The sequence below is a fragment of the Perissodus microlepis genome, chromosome 3, assembly GCF_051167445.1.
Source record: "Perissodus microlepis isolate ML-2025 ecotype Zambia chromosome 3, ASM5116744v1, whole genome shotgun sequence".
In the NCBI taxonomy this organism is placed as follows: Eukaryota; Metazoa; Chordata; class Actinopteri; order Cichliformes; family Cichlidae; genus Perissodus; species Perissodus microlepis.
Genome location: NC_140463.1, coordinates 6,574,366 through 6,596,791, shown reverse-complemented (window position 1 = coordinate 6,596,791; position 22,426 = coordinate 6,574,366). Strand labels below are relative to the sequence as shown.

General features: G+C 42.4%; 1 protein-coding gene across 1 annotated transcript; it reads left to right on the top strand.

The window, feature by feature from the left end:
- The first annotated feature begins 2,339 nt into the window (after positions 1–2,339).
- On the top strand, positions 2,340–4,320 carry LOC146389622 (macrophage mannose receptor 1-like). The gene is made up of 4 exons (XM_084922970.1): positions 2,340–2,573; positions 2,667–3,011; positions 3,097–3,185; positions 3,269–4,320. Exons 1-4 carry the CDS (start codon positions 2,408–2,410, stop codon positions 3,392–3,394), a joined length of 726 nt encoding a protein of 241 aa, XP_084779096.1. The 5' UTR covers positions 2,340–2,407; the 3' UTR covers positions 3,395–4,320.
- The last annotated feature ends 18,106 nt before the right edge of the window (positions 4,321–22,426 follow it).

Below are 22,426 nucleotides of genomic sequence, written 5' to 3'. Positions count from 1 at the left end.
TGGTTTTCACACAGCTGAATAAACTTCAAACAGAAAACTGATTAAACAGAAGTGTGAGATGGTCCAGAATTTACACCAGTGTCCTGTTATATTTTAGATAGCAAGGAGAAGATGGCCGAGTTTAGTAAATTCCACCGAGACAGCGGTGACGCAAATATGAAGGCTAGACCGTCCCATTTCACTGCCGTTTACTTCCGGCCTATCCGAGAATTGAGAAAGGGCCCAAATGTTGGCATGTTAGCAGAGCGATCCTACTGTAAACTGATGAGCTATTGTCTTGATGTGAGCTTCTACTCAGGGTTTTTTCTTCCTGTCTAGAGCAGAAATGTTTTTGTTAAGCAACTGGCTGTAGGTTTTGTTTTTGTTTGTTTGTTTTTTTCACAATTGGTAGCACACTGGTAGCACTGTTTAGGATCCAGGGTAGGGCTTACAAGTGGGTGAGAATTGGTCTGGCAGATTTCTTCCCAGTCTAGACATGCACACAAAAATTGATTCTGTGATAAAAGAAACCAGGAGACATAAGTTTATAGCTTCATAGAAGAAGAAAACAACTTATTAACCAGGAGGCCTAGCTCTTACTACTACTTACTGTCAGTGATGGACAGTAATGCGTTACTGTAATCCAATTACTTTTTTCAAGTAATGAGTAAAGTAAGGGATTACTATTGTAAAAAGTAATTCGATTACTGTTACTTTCCTGTAAGCATGCTGCGTTACCGAGTTACCAAACCGTGATTTTGTTTGTGAGAGTGTCTCATGGCAATAACGTAAGCACATGCAACGTTAATGGTAACAGACATGCAGCTCAACAATGGATAATATCGAGTGCAGGAGAGAGTATGAGCGTGCAGCATTTAAAGTGTGGAAGTACTCACCTTACTTTGAGTTTGATTCCGTAAAAAGTGACAAAAACATTAGCGTCTGCTGTTCACTGCGTGGGAAGAAAACTTCTTTTTACAGCGAAAAAAACCCTAAACTTCCGAGCAAGCACCGAGTACTCTGCCACGGGAATGAGAAATTCACAGAGAAACCCCAGAATCCCAGACACTGACATGACAGCTGTGGCACCGAGTAAACCTCCAACTGCCCCACTTCAGCTAAACGGGTGAAAATAGGTTTAAGAGAGACAGGGCTTAGTGCCACTGAGTCTTTGATTTTATTTTTTTTTCTGCTGTGTTTTACTTGCATCTATTTGAAAGAGTGTAAACACAAAAAAAATTTATTTATATGCAGGAATGTGCAGAAAATAGGTTTAAATGTTCAACAAATTTCTTCAAGTCAAAGACTGTTGCATATAATTAAATTGTTGCTAGAACCAATGTGTATAAAGTTAAAAAATTAAAACAAATGAAACAATTCTTTAAAAGAGATTCAGTTTTATATGATTATGTTCAGCACCTCCACTGAGGCTACAAAAAATTTCACTCTAAACTTTAATAATAATTTATCTGTGATATACAATTTTTATTCGTTATCAAGAATAGCATAAAACATAACAACCAAACAGAAAAGAAAGAAAGAAAAAAAAACAAAAAAAAACAAAACACATCCACACACACACACAAAAAACATATTTTCACTCAATTACCCACAGATATAGAAAGAGAAAAAGATAAACTCCAAGAATGAATTGTCCTTTACACTTACTTCCTATTTAACTGAGAACATCTTAATCGCAACCACCCCCCCTCAACAGTTGGGACAAATCATTTGGCAAATAAGAAAGCAAAGGGGACCAAACATTGAGAAAGAGACCCTCAGTAATAATTTATGTACTCAGCTTGAACAATGTTAAGTGAAATATTAGCAGAGTAAAGGAAATAGAATTAATAATATGGTTGTATTTTTTTTTCTTTCTTTAAAATTATGTTCAATATGTAACCATGAATTATAAGTTCTTGCCTCTTTTATGTCTTTGAATGTGATAAGCGCCACTGATGGATACACCATAGTAAGTTTGATATTTGAAGGCTCAGAGTAATGTGAAAATACAGACTTCCCTCAAATGTGTTAAACCAAAAGTAATGAGCCCCATGTTGAAAATGTAAAGAGTAAAAGTACAGATATCTTGTTATTGTACAGAAGCAAGGTAATTGGTTTATATTTCAAATTTTTATGTTTGTGAATTTGCCTTTTTCTGTGATTTGTTTAGAAACCCAGTTTCACCAATAAAAACTTATTTTTCTCAGGAGGACTTTCCACTCTTACCCCCCTCTCCAGAGAATACCACTTTGTGAACCAGACAGCGACCTGGACTGTAGCTCAAAATTATTGCAGAGCAAATTTCACTGACTTGGCCACCATCTACAACAGCAACATCAACCAACTGCTTTTCTCAATTTCACCAAGGATCAATGATTGGGCTTGGATAGGACTCTATGATGATCGTTACAGCTGGAAGTGGTCCATGGAGGGAAAACTTTTTTATGTTGGCAGTACACATGAATTTTTGATCTGGGCTAACGGCCAACCAGACTGTGTAAATGCAAATGAATACTGTGTGGCTCTTCAGGGACAAACACAGATGAATGATAGACCCTGTGGAGCTTCTTACCCTTTCCTGTGTTACAATGGTAGGAAAAAAGATTTGTTGCCCTTGATATCCCTACAATTTTATGAGATTCATAATGTGTGTTTCAAAATTCATCCTTTTTATTCATTCACAGCCAAAAATACAAGTTACATCTTAGTGATGGAGAACCAAACCTGGTCAGCAGCTCAGTCATACTGCAGGACATACCACACAGACCTGACCAGTATAAGAAGCAAAGAGGAGAAATCCAACATCATGCTCACTTTGAATGGATCAGGGGTTCAGTATGTGTGGATTGGCCTCTACAGGGATCCCTGGTCCTCCTGGTCTGACAACACAACCTCCACATTCACTAACTGGATGTCTGGTCAGCCTGATAACTTCAATTCGAATCAGTACTGTGGAACAATGAATTTAATGACAGGAAAATGGGCTGATGGCTCCTGTAACTACAAAAGCTTTTTTTTCTGTTTCACAGGTGAGGTCCAGAATGCAAACACTGTAAGATCCTGTCATCATGTAAAACACTAATGTTTGTGTTTTTATATGTGGTTCATTTTTAGCAGGGAGAAAGCAAACAGTGCTGAAAATGAAGCTTCAGTCAGAGGCAGACATGCACAGCACAGAGATCCAGCAGCAGGTTTCACAGCAGGTCAGCAGTTCAGTCACAAACACAAACTTGACACAAGTTCAAACTATGCTTCATGTTTTTCATCATCTGCACATTTTGTCCAGCTGTCAGGCCTCATGCTGTCAGAAGGACTGACAGACTTCAGGATTCATTGGAGGAAAGTCCAGAGTTACCGTGACGACCAGTTGAAGAAGCAGGATGTGGACGGTGACTGCAAAACTGAAGTCTGACTGGACTGAACCACTTCATGTGTGAAGTTAATAACATGCTGTGCTGAGCTGTTTTGTATATAAATCTGTTTCAGAGTGTAAAGTTCTACTAAAACCAATTTAGTTAGTTTAGGTTGTAGTTTGGTAGAAATTATTAGATCTGGCCAATAGTTTTGTGGTTATTCTTGACATTTTCATGAAAAGTTTGGATTCATCATTTTAGACACTGTCCTATGTAAGAAACCGCACAGGCGATTTGTGCAGGATGTTTAATAGGAACCATAGATCTGTTTCATTCGGAGAGTGACCTCGGCTGGCTTAAAGTGTGGACAACAAAACATTGCACTGTTTATGTCCTGGTTCTGCTTTAAATGTTTGACAACCATTTCAATGGCAGCCGTAAATGGCACCACATAAGTGCCAAGCCTTACTTGATTTTAATATGGATGATCCCTTTCAAGGGACTGTAGTTGCAGTGCATGCTGGATGTCCTCATATCTGACACTTAAACTTGATTAATGTTGGAGGAGCAAACAAAGACACAAGAAGCCAACTTATAAATAAGAGAGCAGAGCTTGCACTGATGTTGCCATAGTTACTGTTGTAATCTTAGTTTTGTAATTTTTCTCCCAGCTACGCTGTCATTTTTGTGTACTTTTGTTTTTGGGTCTTTTACATTTCTTCAAGTTATATAGATTGCACAACCTGCGCTGTATGTCGAACACCAGACTCAATTATAGGTTATTTCTATCAGATCTTTACTCCCTGATGTTCATTCATGTTATACTCGTTTCAAACATGAATTTTGAAATAAACCAACATGTAAAACTTGTTTAAGGAGGAAAGAGAACATTTTGATCACAGCATGTTGTCTGTTCATAGATTCGAAAGTCTGGTGTCAAACCTGCTTCGGAAAAGATTCAATTATCTCTTTTAAAATATTTATTCAGCTGTATTCTAAACACCAGCTGGCTGTTATAAGTTTTGAAGTCTTTGTGTGATATTTGTGATTATTAGTAGAATAAAAATGAAATCTTATTAACATCTGATGTTTGTGGTTTTCTTTTCAATAATTAGCATGGCTTGTGTATACACGCATAATCTTTTTTAAAGCGATAACGCTTGTTCGAAACTATGAAACAGATTGTACAGACTGGATGTTAAACTAATATTTTCGTTTTGAATATTAATCATGAGGGTAAAAGGGCAGTCCAGCTGCATTGTCCTGTATACCACGGAGTAAGTTCAGCATATCCAGGATATCTTTCCATTACCTCGATTCACTGACCCTAACATGATAAACGTTCACACACAGCAGGTTATCATCCTGCTCTTCTACAGAAAAGGATCCTTATTATTGGCAACTATTTCACTGAAAAATCTACAGTATAAAGAACATAAAAATATAGCAGTCTAACGCAACACTACTGTAAAATCCAAAGACATGAATGCTTCAGTTTGTCACAGTTTAAAGTGGATTGAACATAATTGGCTGAAAAGTGTGATGTTTATTCTGTGTTATCTGCATTTCCATCAGTGACTCAGCAACAGATCAGAATCAAACAGAGCAAGAGTAAGACATTTAATAAATTAAATTAGTACACAGATCTTTTGACCTCATCTGACTCTGTCTGGCTTATGCAGAGAGCTAAACACTAAACGGCTTCAGTGAACACTCAGGAAACTGTGTCGTATTCTTCAGAGCTGATTTGTGCCATTTGTAAATACTTTCATTCTTTGTAAAACAGTAATAACAGAAACAGTAAGGTGTATTTAGTCTCCAGTCATTACACAATCTCAACATCACATTATTTTATTATTGTAAAAAGCCAAATGTCACAGTTAAAAGATTATCACTTCTCCCACAGTAGCAGATGATTAACCATATGATTTTATAGGAGAAATTTCTGGAATCTGTCTACCCAGAGCTGACCCATGCACTACCGACTAACTCTGAGGGTCTTTGTGGATGATTCAGCATCACGCAACCCAGGGGAACAAACAGGATACGCAGCGGTCACAGAACATTTTTCATGGATGGATGTAGCTCATCCATCCATGAACCGGAGGGTTGGTGGATCAAACCACCAACCCTCCAGTCAGTAGGTGGAGGGTTGGTGGACTGGTTTGCTCCAGTCTGCATGCCAAATATACTTGGGCAAGATACAAGATACTAACCCCAAGTTGCTCTCTGACGTATCCATTGGAATATGAATGTGTGTGTGAATGCATAGATAGAAAGCAATCATGCGTATGGGTGAGATAGATTGTGCAGGATTGAGTGCTCAATGGATAAGAACCAGTTCATTACCACATAGGTAATGATAAATGGTCATAATTATGATATTTCTGACTAATTTTAATCCATTGAATTGAATTAAATCTGGGATGGAATTTGACCTTGTTAATCAGAATTGAATCAGTTGTAGAAATCAGTGACAACAGCCAGCCCTAGTCTGCTGCTCTCTGTGTTAAAACAAGTGTTAACATTTACTTAGCATTAAGTTGAAACATTTTCCCATTCAGCATATTAGAGAAGATAAGGTAAAGTAACAATTAACTGGTTTCGGCTTTGATCAAAGATCGGAATGCAATAAACAAGACATTTAGTTAATATATTGTCTCCTAATGCTGCAGTTTCCCATACTGGTGGTGGTATGAAGCCCCATGAATGGCTCTAATTTTCCATACAATTCCTTCACCTAAAGGGAGATCATACGAAACCCGGTTGAATAGCTCATTTTGGAACTACTATCAACTGCTGGTAAAGATGTACAGCAGCCCTGCTGTGATAATATACGTGGGTACATATATGACGCCCGCAATTGTATGGTCACGATTGTAATTTTTTTGTAAATTGTTTTTTGATGTAAAAGACCTGATTTTATGGTGGTATTGCACTTTCATTTAGAGTTATGGAGAATGTAATTGCGTGGCATTGCCACAAGGGGCAAGATAGTGGTGAGTGCGATAGGCCGTTGCAACGCTTCTCTGCCTCAGACGAGGAAGAGCCTGCAGACTGAATGCAACTGATAGTTCTGTCTCTGCTTTTCTGTTAAAAAGACAAGTTAGTAGTTCAAGTTTGCTAACTACAACGCACATATAAAGGCAAGAAACCTTTTTCTGTCTTAGTTTAAAGACCGCGAATGTTGTGAGAGAGTGTGTTTTCACCGATTGAGAGAAAGCTAACTATACCGACATTTGTAATGGAAGCTGCCATTTCATTTGTAGCCTAAATAGGTAGCTGGTCTTATTACCTGTTTTATTTTGTGACAAATGCAGCTCCTAGACACTTCTCTTTTATACTGACATAATTGGAAGTTACAGTTGATTAAGATTATTCCAACCTACCCAGTTATTATGTGTCAAGTGTAAATAGTCTGATGTATACTGTTTGTGGACGATTGTAAACTGTTTGTGAGCAATGGTAGAATATTTTTGTTCATTGTTTACAAATGTAATATATTGTTTGAATGAACAGCACTAGAAGTTGGTTACAGGTTTATTGTAAATAAGGATACTGAAATACAATAACTATTTTGTAAGTTTATTCTTGCGAGAAAGCAAGATAACCAAAAGGGTTTGACCTATGGACCTGATTGAATTTGTTTTTGTTGTTAAAAGAGAAATGTGTGTGTCTAAATGAAAAGAAAAGAACGCTGTTTAATTCTGTTAATAAAAGATGAGGAAGAGCCTGCAGACCGAATACAACTGGTGTCTCCTGTCTCTGCTTTTCTGTTAAAACCCCATCGAAGGCCTTTAACACTTACCAGTGGTTACATAACCACTGGTAAGTACCCACATTATGCTTTATCAATTACCAAATACCTACTAGGGCTGCAGCAATTCATTTAGTGCTTTAAATAATTTGATTGTAAAAATGTTATTCTGAAAGATCTGTGTTTTTCTCTTTTGATTATTTATTATTGCTCATTAATAAGACAAAAGTATTTCTTATCCGATTGCATAATTAATCAATGGAATAATTGAGAGATTGCTTGACTGCAAAAGTAATGTGTGCGTGCCCTAATACACACACATTCACACACACACACACCTAACTGACGGTGCTCTCTAAGATTGATTTAAGGCTTATTTTTTATTGGGCATTATTGTGTCAAAATTCTCCCTAACTCGTGATATTTTTCACCTTTTGGAGTCTCCATAATGTGCTTATAATCTCCTCACCTAACCCCTAAAACTTCTCACCTCAGGTCCAATTTATATTTTTGTATCAGGGAATAAAAACAAGTTGATTACAAATAATTACCTCCTCATGATCTGTACAGCACCCTGATTCATAAAGACAAATGAGAAGCACAAACCCTAGTATTGGTATTATCCTAATACCAATGTTGTCTGTCCCTAAAACCACGTTTGAGCTTATTTGCTTATTTTATTTTTCACCATGTTGTCTGTTCCTAGAACTATGCACCGCTTCTTTTGCATTTGTTTCCTGTTTTAAGAACTTGATTTCCAAATGATTTGCAAACTAAAGTAGAATCCCTTTTGTGTAACCTTGCATATGTTTCTTTGAGCACCAACACACGTCATTTATAGATATTTTGGTTTTTAAAAAGCATTTGTATGGTCACGTGACCAAATCTTAAATATTTGAAATATAGTTTATAAACACAATGAGACAGACTTAGGGGTTGGGTTCGATAATCAATTTATCGATTAGAATCGATTCTGGCTTGGATAACGTGATATCGATTCATTAAACTCCTGAATCATTTTATTAATATAAATTTATGCCAGAATCTCAGGTTAAACCTCACAAAATTTCGACCATCACCAAACAGCTAAAACAGTAAATGAGACCAGGTACGCGGATTCTGCACAAAGACATAAACCCAAAGCGCGGACCCGCCTACAGATCAGAACAGTGAGGCTGAAAGCCGACAGCTCACTGTAAAAGAAGATCCAAACTACGCTTCACATAAACATCGTCATGGATTCCCTCTTACTTTTGCTTTTTTGCTTCTACCACGATAAAAATCACACTTCATACACATCTCTGCCTCTCTCTCTCTTGCTCTCTCTGTATACTCCAAGAACAGTTTCCTGTCTAAAAATCTTTTTTCTGCATTATTCGCTTGCTTGTTACGCACAAGTCTACAGTTGTTTACAGCGCTGTCAGCCGCTGTTTTTTTTTCAAATTAACTGGAAAAATAAAAATAATCTTAATTCTAACCAATATAGAAATTATCTATTAGATTACATTAGTCTTGATACAGCCTCTGCCACCACATCAGATCAATTGCTCTGGGCTCCTTTGATCAGCTCCATCACCTAGTGGGGGTGGGGGGTCATAGTTTGGTCCCACCTTCACTGTTGTGATTGGTGTGGGGGTAGAGACAGGCTTAGGGCGTCGGGGGGTTCCCCAGGAGCATCTTCCTTGGGGGGCTCAACGCGGGGTAGCGGTCATGGCCTATTAAGGGCTCTGTTGGCTCTTAGGTGACGGTTTCCTCGTGGCTGCGTGCAGCGGGGCTAGGGGAGGGTCTGTGCTGGGTGGGTTACTGACCTGGTAGCCTGGCTGCCCCTGGGTGGGTCCGGGACGGGCGTGAGGTTCTGGGGGTGCTCCGTCTCTGGGCTGGGGCCCTGGCCGGGCCTCGGGGGCTTGGGTCCTGGTTGGTGTGTTGCCGGGGCTGTGGGTGGGGTGGTGTATGGGGGCCCAGCCACGGCGCAGGGAGCCGCCAGTGCATCGAGCCACCTGGGAGGTTCTTCAACTGGTGGGGGAGGTTGTCACATCTTGCAGGAGCTCTTCTCTCTTCAGGAACTCACTCTGCAGGAGGGGGAGATACAGGAGAGGTGGAGGAAGATCTCAGCCTGGGCGTCTATTGTCTTGTGTAGTCTGGAAGATGAGTGGATGACAGGGTGGGTGCAGTTTTCTCTGTGGTGGGGTCGGGTGGGCTTTCCCAGACTCTGTGGGGCCGGGCGACACTGCTGTTCTAGGCCCGGGTCCGGATGGGTCTGGGCCCCCTTTCCCTGGCGGGTTGCAGAGTATGGGGGTGCCTACTGGGGTCAGCGGGGGAGCTGGCCCCAGGGAGGGGTCACTTGCCCCTCCCTTCCTTCCCTCCCCATCTCCAGCTGCCTCCCTCTTCCCGCTCCACCACAATCACCCACACATGCAGGGCCTTGGGGTAAAGGTGTGTCACCAGGGTGCAGAGGAGGCATCCCCCCCCTCTGTCCCCTTCTGGCTGCCTGTGCCTCAATTTTATCCCACAACTTAGACATTCACATTACTCACACTCTCATTACACATACATATAGGATCTTGGGGGTGGGCATGCTACATGGACTCCAAATTACCATCAGGGTGTACACCTCACCCCTGGCGTCGTTGCCCACCTCTCAATTTTAAATACACGTAGCCACTGAGGGCTATCAGGAGGGGCTATGCGCTTACCTGCTGCTCTCTGGCAGGTAGCTCCATGCCCTCCTGGGTTTTAAATGCACCTTAGAACACACATGCATCAACACTACATATGAGCGGGCGAAGGGAGGTTTGGAGTCTTCTCACACCCCCGTTCTCTGCGACCTGCTGGAGCGGGGGGCTAGGAGGAGGAGTTGGCCATCCGACTGGGGTCTGGAATGTGGGGCCTCCCTGCTGCTGCGGAGTCGGGGCGGTCTGCTTCTCCCCACCGCAGGGAAAAGGGTAACACCACCTGGGTCTGGGTGCAGTTTCCCCCTCCAGGAGCAAGGGTACCTAGACCCGGTTCTTAGAGTACGCTTGGGGAGTGTGATTGTGTGTACAGTGTCTCTTTATGTCTGTCTCCACGTTGCACTGTTACAAAAAAAACATCTTAAAAAATGGTAATATTCTGGCAGCTGGGGTGCCAAAATACTACCGTAAAATAACAGAAAATAACTTCCTCATAAAAATACAGTTATTTCCAGTAATGAAAATAGAGTTTGTTGCGCTAATTTCACATGGGATTCTGCCTTTTCCAAGTACTTTTAGACATTAAATTAGTAACATTTTAACGTGATCAAACGATGAAATTACTTATAAACAAGGTCAATGAATGTGGCAATATGAATCATAATACGTAAATGTACAGAAATATACAGTTAAAGGTTGGTTTAAATAATAATGGATTGCATGCCCTGGGACAGAATGACAGAGGCGAGGCTGCCATATCGCACCATCGGCCCCTCTGGCCATCACCAGTAGGCGGTAGGTGAAGAGTCTTGACCACAGACACAATACCGAGAGTGTCCGAGCCGGGGCTCAAACCGGCAACCTTCTGATCACAAGGCGAACTGCCAACTCTTGAGCCACAATCGCCCTAAATAGCAATGATAATAATACTTGTGTGACGTAACACAAGCTTATAGGAATCATGTTATATAATTTTCCATAGCATTACATTTGAATTCAACAGTTCAATCTTTCAAATAACGGACAGATATTTGTGAAATCATGATACATTTGTGAATGTATTTTAACAATCTAAATATGCATAAGTACAGACAGATACATTTAATAATCATGAAAATCATGTTTTATTACATTACAGTGATTTAACATGAATTTACATTTGAAATGTGAAATCACAGTCTATTTACGTAACTTTAATGATATTCTAGAAGAACAGAACAAAACTGTAAAATGCAGTAAAATACTTTTATATTAGGATTTTTTCCTACAGTGCAGCCATACCCGCGACCTTGTGGTTGTTAGTTCACATTCATTGGCCGATGCTTCATGTTATTATGTGTCCCAACATCCAATGGCATGTCACATTGTTTTCATGGCCACACCCTCACCCGAGGTGCAGAGGCCTATTTCTGTTCAGGAATGTTGTGAATACTTTGAGATTCATATTAATTGCAATTCCTACCTCTACATTTATTTTTTAAAATATATAATTAACACATCGTGGCCGTGCAATGTTTTATATGTTTTTTTTAGTTTTTATTCCTATTAATTATATTTTCACTTGTTACCTCTGAATTATTGAATCAGACCTAGATGACATGAAATTTTCAGCACAGTTATAATTCAATTACTCCTTTAATTATTGATTATTCTCATTAATTTTCGATCATTTTATATATTTTTCCATAGTATTACATTTGAATTTAACAGATCATTCTCTCACATAACAGACAAATATTTGTGAAATTATGATACATTTCTGAATGTATTTTTACAATCTAAATATGCATATGTACAAAAAAACAAGTAAATTGTGTTTTACTAAATTTACAGTGATGTTATGTTATTTTAACTTTGACATGTAAAATCACAGTCTACTTATGTAAATTTCATGATATTCTAGAAAGACAGTACAAAACTGTAAATATACAGTAAGATACTTTGACATTACTATTTTTTGGAACAGTGTGGGTGAGTGTTGAGTAATTGCATATGAGAGCATGAGGGTGGGATTGGATGTTTGTATCTGTGTGTGCCTGTATGTCTGTGTCTATATTTCAGGTTGGGTATCAGACGCCACCTCTCTGGGGACATCTCAGGCCCTCTAAGGTATGGAGGCCTATCTCCCCCCACCACTTCCCCTGCCGGTGGCAGACGCCCTCAGACATCAGTGTGTTGGTGGTTCTTTGTGTCCGGGGGTGGGCGTCCAGGTACGCACCGGCTCACTCCTTGGTGGCTGCTTATCGGGGGCCTGGAGCCTGGGGCTCGCTCGGGCCACTTCGGGGGTGGGGTGCCCTCGGCCTCTCGGCCTGGGGCTCGGTCACTCTGGCACAGCTGGCTGCCGGCGGAGCTCACGGGCACATCACTGCAACCCCCCCTGGCTTCTGCTCCACGGCTGCTGAGTGACCCCTCATCTGGGACTCTCCTCAGCTCTTTCTGGGATAGTGGCGCAGCTGAACCTCTGTTGATCTTCCTTGGTCTCTTGTGTTCTGGGGGCCTCTGGATGTCTGGAGTTTTGATCTCCTCCATACCTGCTTCATGCCCTGGAGGACGGGGCTGTGGCTCCCCACACCCTCTAGCAGATCATTACATGAAGGAACCTTTTAAAAAACAAGCGCGTCCATGCTCACAGGTGTACACACGGGTGCTCACACACACAAACTACACCCTTTTTGGCTCCTTCCTCAAAGCACACTGTGCGCTGTCGATCTTACGTGCTGCACAATAATGTTTAATGTTTAATGTTTAATCAAATAGTCCATTACAGCAAGGCTGGGATGTATTTGAAGTAATACAGAAATAGGCTGGATCCAAACTATGTGACCTGTAGCTCTTTACATAAAGTGTTCAAATAACATTTTCAAAAAGGTAAAAAAAATAGCAGTAGCAACAAAAGTCTCCAGATTTGCTCCTTGTAAGACCTCCAGGCTCTCTCCAGATGTTGGGTATGGGTGCCTGTACAAGGGTCAACATACCACCTGCTGTGGTTAACAGTATGGTGTTCATATCTTATTTTTGGGAGTACAAATAGGCCAGCCATTCATCACTTATCACTGAGGAACCAATCCGGACATGAAGGGTATAACTTTACCATTGTGTCTTTTTATCAAATAAGAAAAATGTGATAAAAGGGACTCTGTGTAGTTGTAATGTTAATGAAAAGTCTTTAAAGTGATAATCTAACTGACTTCACTTGCTTTAATTTGCCAGACAATTAAATGTTATGTTAATTGTTAATTGACTTTAATATACTTAAAATAGGCTATTGATTTTTCTTTTTTTTATGACAGAAATATGTATGTGCACGTCATTGGAAATGAGACCACATAGTGCTCCGTTAATGCTGCTTTTATCCCCCTTGTCCAGGGTGCCCAGGATATCTTTCCATTACCTGGATTCACTGACCCTAACAGGATACATTTTCACACACAGCTGGTTATCAGCCTGATCCTCTAAGGAAAATGATCCTTATTACTGCCAACTACCCGCAGACATTCAAATTTAAAGTGGAATGGACGTGATTGGCTGAACAGTGTGACGTGTGTTCTGTGTTATCTGCATTTCCATCAGTAACTCAGCTGCAGATTAGAATCAAACTGGGCAATCTACTGTGGTAGAAAGGAAACCATGTGTTAAAGAACCCAGAGTTAACCCTGAATTTCCCTTAATAAGTAAAATTCTACAGGACTTGCACTAAATGAACTAAACAAGCAACTTTGAAAGGAGGCATTCGTCTTGTTACGTCACACACACACACACACACACGGACAATTACAACCACACACACACTGCACTCAGAGAAATGTAGTCACATTAATAAAAGGGCAAAAATCTGTGTTTAACTGTAATGGTTGACATTCAATAACTTATTTATATATTATATTCATTACCACCCATTTAATAACACTTTTTGGAACTCGAGATGTTGGAGTGATTTTGTTAAAAGTTGTCATTGTGCTTAAAAATGTAAATATTGTCTTGAACTGCATGTTTAGATATTTTTCTGTTCCTCCCCTACATGTAGGATGTTGGGGGAAGCTATTAACTATAGTGTTTAACTGCAGGCACATTCTATATAAAGGTTCTGGTTTCCTTACTTGGTAAGGAATGTTGACTTCCTGCCCTTTATGGCCTCACCTGTGCTTGTATATGGTGTACCGGGTTTCAACCGTATACAGGTGTGAGGGTAGATGGCCCTTTTATGACTAGAGATGTTATTAAAATGGCTGTAATCAGGAAGTCACGGATACAGACACACATACACACACGCACATGTTTGCATGTGCACACACACACACAGTGCCTTAGCTTTTATGACACACCGTATGGGTTTTACAATGTATAACTGTTTTCATTCAATGAAAGGCTGCGAGGGGAGGCTGGAGTTGAAGTTGAGTGAATTTGGGTGCGAGAGCTTGCAACTCTGAGATCCCGACTGGGCTTCCCTTGGGAAAGTAAAAACTGATTGAGCTCTGATTGTCTTGCTTTCTTAATGGTGATAAGCCTCTGAGTTAGCGAGGCCTGCGAGACCAGACACTCCATACTGCTAGACAAACTTGAAACCTTTTGTCCTCAACATTGGAAAATGTCAGAAAACAAAAACTGGTTACTTTGCTGAAATAAAAGTATTACACGGCGGTCTTTTCCTGTTTCACATGTTAGGCTGTCCCCTCTCTATTTTTGGTAATTCCACGCCGGTGGAAACCCAAACAAAACACGCATTAAGAGGCTCTAATGCCTGTGTCGTAATCTTGCAGCACATGTCACCTCTATTTGCAGCCCACACAATGATGTGAAGAAATATTTTTTCAAAATTATTGTTCAAAAAGTTATTTAATATGTAGGCAAAGGGCAGTGTTACAGGAATAGGCATAAAGAATGAAGCCTCATGGGCAGTGTAGTCCATGCTGCAGGGAGAATGGACTGCCATACCCGTTATGTGTCTGTGAGCGAGGGAGGGCGAAAAAGGAAAAGTACGAGTTGTCACCAAGCAGAAACGAGCTCGAAACATGTAAATATAATAATAACCACTGCAGCCAAGATGAGTGCCTGAGGAGCCCAGGTGTAAGTACGCTATTAAAACTCGACTGTACACTGTGTTCGTGCTTTCCACCCAAACAATAAGTTCCATTGGAGCAGCCTTTCAACGCCTCTCTCTGTCTCTCGCAAGCAAAGTTGACCCAGACAACAAAGTAAAGCTAGTTTTCAGCCGACACAGAACCGACGTTTTAGCCAGAGGTCCCTTTACTATGGTTCGGAGCCGCGGACCTGTTTTATATACGTGCAGAATAGTTTTCTATACGAGATCGCTGCAAAAAGTGCAGCCTTACCTAATGTCCACCCACTTTTACTCATTTTATATGGCCTGCATTTGTATAGCGCTTTTCTAGTCCCTAAGGACCCCAAAGCGCTTCACACTACATTCAGTCATTCACCCATTCACACACACATTCACACACTGGCGATGGCAAGCTACATTGTAGCCACAGCTGCCCTGGGGCGCACTGACAGAGGCGAGGCTGCCTTATTGTGCTGTCTTTTTTCTAGATGGTATAAAGTTGGTATGAAGGTGGAATTCAGTCTAAGTCTCATTAGCTAAATTTACTCAGGACCTTCTTGATATGTTGTTCGTCTGCTCCCCTGGCTGCTGTAACAGTGGGGATGGTGTTCGCTCTATGTCGTTTTGTCCTGATGACACCGAGTTTGTGCTCCAGTGGATGATGAGTCAAAACTTAAATACTGATCTGTATGTGTTGTTTTACGATATCCAACAACTTTCACATGTCCCAGTTAAAATCCAGAGGTAACAGGGCTTTCTCCATTGCTGCTCCAAAACTCTGGAACAGTCTTCTCTCATTTATAAACTTGAAGACCAACTTATTTTCAAAGGCTTTCAGATGTCTTTGAAACCACGTTTTTTTCTTAGTTATTTTAGTATTTTATCTCATTGGATGACGTATGTATGTGAAAATGTATACATGTATTTATGTCCAGGTGCGTACCTGTGTGTACATGTGCATATGCACGTGTACATATACCTCATTTATCTTAATTCTTTCTTTAATTCAATTACATTGTCCCTCTGTTCAGCACTTTGATGAACACTTCATGTCTTTTAAACGTGCTGTACAAATAAAGCCGACTTACTTTGACTCCCCCCATTACTGATGGAAATCACCCAGGTGTGATACTTAAACCTACCGTAGAACAATAACAAAGCCCTCTTTTCCACTTCTTCCATGTACAAATTGGAAACAATGGGTGAAACTGGGGAACCCATGGCACATCCATGTTTCTACCTGTTTTACTGACCCTTGCATGTGAATATGTGTAATGAAGACACAGGAGGGTCAAGGGTGCTGAAAGTGATCCTGTTGCTGAGGTTGGGGTCATACTGAGGTCTTACAAGCTTCCTCTGCTGCTTCAGTGACTGGGACACAAGTAAAGAGAGATCAAACATCGTACGAGACCATCTCTCACTTTCTCAACAAAATCCAAGGTGTTCTGAATCTGATGTTCACAGCTGCCTACCAACGGGCTGAAGATCGAAGCCAGAATCTTTGAGATGTAATAGGTGACCGAGTTTATAATACAGACAATTGGTATTAAAAGTACACTGTGTTTATGTTCAGTGAACTATACAAACTTGGAGTAGATTCCTCTGGGTATAGGCTGTGAAATGAGGTCAGGATTGTAGCATTATCTTGTTCTAAATGCTTCAGACAATTTATCACTCTCTTCATGTAACCGCTTCCTGCGTCTTGTTTCAGGGACTCATAAGCGTTTTTGTCCCCTGAAGGGGAAAAATCTGGTTGAACCTAAATAGTTACTAATAGTTACAAGCATTGAATAAATAATCACCAGGACTCACCAGCGATAAGGCGAGCTGGACGGGAAATGCTGAAACAGAGGACAGGGGAGTTATTGGGACTGGAGTTTGCATACCTGCAGGTCGACAATGAGAAGATTTTTTGGGGGGGACCGAGAGTGATGATGAGGAGACCATGTCTAGAATTTCCAAAGAGAGCTAGGCAGAGCAAGATGGGCAAGAAGGCCGGCAGGTAAGTGAGGTGAATGACTGATCCTTAAAAAGAGTTGGTTCTAGGTGAGTAAAGCAAGTAGGAATAGCAGCACAGAATGGATCCGGGAGATTATGACCAGGAGCTGTAGCACAGAGAAACAAGATTATACACAAAAAAAACCTAGCATGAAGCTAAACACAAGGAAGGCCTGGTGACCACCACAAAGTAGCTCATTAACTGGTGACAGGTAGAAGACAGTGCTGGCCTAAAGAACCCTCCTGCAGATTATTCATGGCTATGACACAGATGAGACACCTGAATCTCCACTGAGGTCGGACACAGGACGCACACCAACGTGGGCTGGAAAATCCACAGACACTCACCAGGCTCACCACCTGGTTTGGATTGACAGTCTCCTTGCCTGATTTCCCTTCCACTAGCCTGTCTGAACGGACATCTGCCTTGCCCCTACCTGTCATTCCAGAAGGCCTCTGCCTGCATCTGTATTTTCAGTTGTATTAAGTATGCTCTCCAACTCTCCCCGTACGAATACATTTTGACTTGGCTCATGGAACATAATTTTTAAAAACACTTATCAATATGACAGTGCAATCACAGCCCCACAGGTTACCTGAACATAAAAGACAACTTGTTCAGAGGGAACTGGCCGAAATGCTAAACCTGGGAATGATAAAAGAGTCACTCAGCACCTGGTGTAGCCACATATTTATTGTGGTGAAGAAAGATGAGTCTATACGGTTCTGTGTTGACTACCGCAAGTTCAATGAAGTGTCACAATTTGAGGCTTATCCCATGCCCTGGGTAGACAAGCTACTGGACCAGTTAGTCACTTTGCATTTTCCACAACACTGGAGTTAACCGTGATATTGGCAGATTCCCTTGTCTGTAGAGTCTAAGGGAAAAAAAACAGCTTTCTCCAGTACAGTTGTACAAATTTGTACAACCCCCCCACCACCACCACCACCACGTTCTAGTGCTTCATAGACCCAATACTGTGTCCATGTGCTTCATATGCACCAAAGACCAAAGTGACACCTTGAAGACCCTATTTTTGTTTCAAAATAAAAATTCTATAAATGATATGCGTCAGGGCTTAAAGAAGCAAGGTTACCAAAAGGTGACTCTCCCTCACCAACATGAATATCATTAGGAAAATCAGGTTATTAAAATAGGAAACAAATGCAGGTAAGCTCATGTGTAGTTCGAGGCACAGACAACATAATGCCTATAAAATGTATACCACCTTGGATGTTTTACTCTTTTATTGCTTTAATCAAATAAATCATGGTTAATATAATTTAGCTTTGTTGAGACGAATTAGCTGAAAAACACTTCTTCCATGTCAAAGTAAAAGTAGAATTGAAAAAAGAGAGCAAATAAATTGAAAATATATAATGTAAAGTGAGTGATTGAATATACATTTAACCCCTCTAGGTCCGGGTGTAGTAGATACACCTTTGGCACACAATTTTTTTGTGTCAGCAAATAGTTTGATAGCTTACTTGTAAAGTGACATGAAAAACTGATTATGATTATGATGAAATATGATTTTTTTTTCGTTACAAAAATAGATTTTTCCACAAAAAATAATATGCGAAAATATCTCTGTGAGTTACTTTTACAAATATTCCATGTTTATTTAGAATATACTTTTAAATGCCTGCTTTACACTGTAAATAAGCATCTCAAATTTGGTGCATAACAGAAAAAAATTTAATTGTTTTGCTTAGTAATTACGACGTGTATTTTCCTCTCCATGACTACGTTCACACTGCAGGTCTTAATGCTGAATTCCGATTTTTTGATCAAATCCGATTTTTTTGTCTACTTGTTCACACTACAAATAAAATGCGACAGCAAACGTTCTCTAGTGTGAACCCTCAAAGCGGCCTGCATGCGCAAAAGAAGATGTCACACACAACGCGCTCTGTTTTAGACCCAGAGCAAACAATGTTGTTTGACTGATGGTCCTTAATATAAAGACTTCGGACTTTACGTTTCCCAATTTTTGCTTTCAGTTATTTTGTTATTTACATAATAATGTAAATAACCTAATAATTATCCATCCATCCATCTTCATCCGCTTTATCCGGGGCCGGGTCGCGGGGGCAGCAGCCTAAGCAGAGAAGGCCAGACCTCCCTCTCCCCAGCCACCTCCTCCAGCTTATCCGGGGGAACACCAAGGCGTTCCCAGGCCAGTCGAGAAATATAATCTCTCCAGCGTGTCCTGTGTCTGCCCCGGGGCCTCCTCCCGGTGGCACATGCCTGGAACACCTCACCCAGGAGGCGCCTAGGAGGCATCCTTGTCAGATGCCCGAACCACCTCAGCTGGCTCCTTTCAATGTGGAGGAGCAGCGGCTCTACTCTGAGCCCCTCCCGGATGGCCGAACTTCTCACCCTATCTCTAAGGGAGAGGGCAGCCACCCTCGGAGGAAGCTCATTTCCGCTGCTTGTATCCGCAATCTCGTTCTTTCGGTCACTACCCATAGCTCGTGGCCATAGGTGAGAGTAGGGACGTAGATCGACCGGTAAATTGAAAGCTTCGCTTTTACACTCAGCTCTCTCTTCACCACGATGGACCGGTGCAGCGTCCGCATCACTGCAGCCGCAGCACCAATCCATCTGTCGATCTTCAGCTCCCTTCTCCCATCACTCGCGAACAAGACCCCGAGATACTTGAACTCCTCCACTTGAGGCAGGAACTCATCCCCGACCCGGAGTGGGCACTCCACCCTTTTCCGGCTGAGAACCATGGCCTCAGATTTGGAGGTGCTTATCCTCATTCCCGCTGCTTCACACTCGGCTGCAAACCATTCCAGTGCGAGCTGGAGGCCTTCACCGGATGAAGCCAACAGAACCACATCATCCGTAAAAAGCAGAGATGAGATTCTGAGGCCACCGAAATGAAAGCCCTCCGCCACTTGGCTGCGCCTAGAAATCCTGTCCATAAAAATTATGAACAGAATCGGTGACAAAGGGCAGCCCTGGCGGAGCCCATCACCCACCGGGAACGAGTCCGACTTATTGCCGGCAATGCGAACCAAGCTCTTGCAACGGTTGTATAGGGATCGAATGGCCAGCAATGGGCCAGACACCCCATACTGCCGCAGCACCTCCCACAGGACACCCAGAGGGACATGGTCGAATTCCTTCTCCAAGTCCACAAAACACATGTAGACTGGTTGGGCAAACTCCCATGCACCCTCAAGTATCCTTGAGAGGATAAAGAGCTGGTCCAGTGTTCCGCGACCAGTTCCTCCTGTATCCGAGGTTCGACTAGTGGACGAACTCTCCTTTCCAGCACCCAGGCATAGACTTTCCCAGAGTTCCCCTGTAGTTGGAACACACCCTCCGGTCTCCCTTCTTAAAGATGGGGACCACCACCCCAGTCTGCCAGTCCAGGGGTACTGCCCCTGATCTCCACGCAACATTGTAGAGGCGTGTCAACCCTCATCCCCAGACTCTGCTTCTCCTTGGAAGACATGTCAGTGGGATTAAGGAGGTCCTCGAAGTATTCCTTCCACCGCCTGACAATTTTCTCAGTCGAAGTCAGCAGCGCTCTGCCAGCACTATACACAGTGCAGGTAGAGCACCGCTTTCCCCTCCTGAGACGCCTGACGGTTTGCCAGAATCTCTTCGAGGCAGTCCGAAAGTCTTTTTCCATGGCCTCTCCGAACTTCAGCCACTGCCCGAGCCGCATTCCTCTTGGCCTGTCGATACCTGTCGGCTGCCTCAAGAGTCCCACAGGCTGACCAAGCCCGATAGGACTCCTTCTTCAACCTGGTGGCTCCCTTCACCTCTGGTGTCCACCATTTGGTTCGGGGATTACCACCACGGCAGGCACCAACCACCTTGCGGCCACAGCTCAATGCAGCAGCTTCGGCAATGGATACGCTGAACATGGTCCATTCGGACTAAATGTCCCCCGTCTCCCTCGAAATGCTGTTGAAGCTCTGCTGGAGGTGTGCATTGAGGATCTCACGGACCGGGGCCTCTGCTAGACGTTCCCAGAACATCCTCACTATGCGTTTAGGTGCACCAGGTCTGTCCAGCGCCCTCCCCCGCCACCTGATCCAACACACCACCAGGTGGTGATCAGTTGACAGCTCAGCCCATCTCTTTACCCGAGTTTCCAGAACATATGGTCGCAGGTCTGGTGATACGATTACAAAATCGATCATCGACCTGCGGCCTAGAGTGCCCTGGTGCCACGTGTACTTATGGACGCTCTTATGTTTGAACAAGGTGTTCGTTATTGCCAAACTGTGATTTACACAGAAGTCCATTCCTCCCAATCATGCCCCTCCAGGCCTCACTGCCGTTACCCACGTGAGCATTGAAGTCTCTCAGCAGGACAACAGAGCACCTTCAATGTCCCCTCTTCGGGCTGTGCCCGGCCGGGCCCCATGGACTAAGGCCCGGCCACCAGACGCTCGCCCTGGCCTGGCTCCAGGGTGGGGCCCCAGTAACCCTATCCAGTGTGTGGATGTGTGTGTGAATGGGTGGATGACTGGTTGTGTAAAGCGCTTTGGGGTCCTTAGGGACTAGTAAAGCGCTATACAAATACAGGCTATTTATTTATCCCGGACAGAGTAAACTGTTCCCTCGATGTTTTCTTCATAAGGGTGTTCTGAATCACTCTTTGTCTGGTCCCTCACCCAGGACCAATTTGCCATGGGACACCCAACCAGGGGGCAAAAGCCCCCAGACAACATAGCCCCTGGGATCCCTGGGACACACAAACCCCTCCACCATGATAAGGTAGCGATTCACGGAGAGAGAAATAACCTAATAATTATCCTTATTGCTGTTTTAGAGGAGCGGTGCTTCAAAAGATAGTTGCAGATTTCTGTCAGAATCTGCAGATTATACAGTATAAATAAAATGTTCACGTTTCTCCAACGTTGTCTTCCTAACAGTTACACTGACATCTACACTGGATGGCCAGGAAGCATTCGCGATGTCTTCTCGGGCGCTTCTTGTGTCAGTGACGTAAAAGACGGATTTAATGCGACATGACCGTTCAAACAGCAGTCGCTTTCTAAAACATCAGATATGTATCGGATTCAGTACCACATACGAAAGCGACCCAGATCGGATTTGAAAATATTGGATTTGTGTCGTTCACACTGTCCTACCATGATCGGATATGGGTCGCATAGGGTCAAAAAAGCTGGATTTGATGCGCTTTCGCCTGCAGTGTGAACGTAGCCCTAGTTGCTGTGTATGTTTCTCCGTGCTCCTCATTCTCCAGGTTATTTCAGAGTCTATTCCTAGTTTCTTTGTTTCTGGTTTTTCAGTTCCTTAGTTCTTTGTTTCTATATTCCAGTTTTTGGTTCTGTTTTATTGTACTCACAGTTAAACACAGTGCCACAGTTCATTAAAGCTGCCTTCTTGAGTTCACTCCTTTGTTTCTTTTGAGTCCTGCGCTGGGTCCTCTTCCCACCTGCCACAGCAACGCTACATGACAGAACCACACAACCACACAATGGAAGGATATGAAGGATATGATTTTCATAGTGGAGCAAACAGTGCTTGAAAAGGCTCAGTCAGCAATACTGGAGAGCAGTCATTCACAGACTTCAATGCCTGGTCTCCAGTCTCCCCTGGTTACTGGACTCA

Excerpts from the sequence above, each read along its gene's own strand:
- LOC146389622 (XM_084922970.1), top strand. The coding sequence starts at position 2,408 with ATGGAGGGAAAACTTTTTTATGTTGGCAGTACACATGAATTTTTGATC. Across the intron at positions 3,012-3,096 it reads CTTTTTTTTCTGTTTCACAG|CAGGGAGAAAGCAAACAGTG; the intron begins GTGAGGTCCAGA and ends GTTCATTTTTAG. Across the intron at positions 3,186-3,268 it reads AGCAGCAGGTTTCACAGCAG|CTGTCAGGCCTCATGCTGTC; the intron begins GTCAGCAGTTCA and ends CATTTTGTCCAG.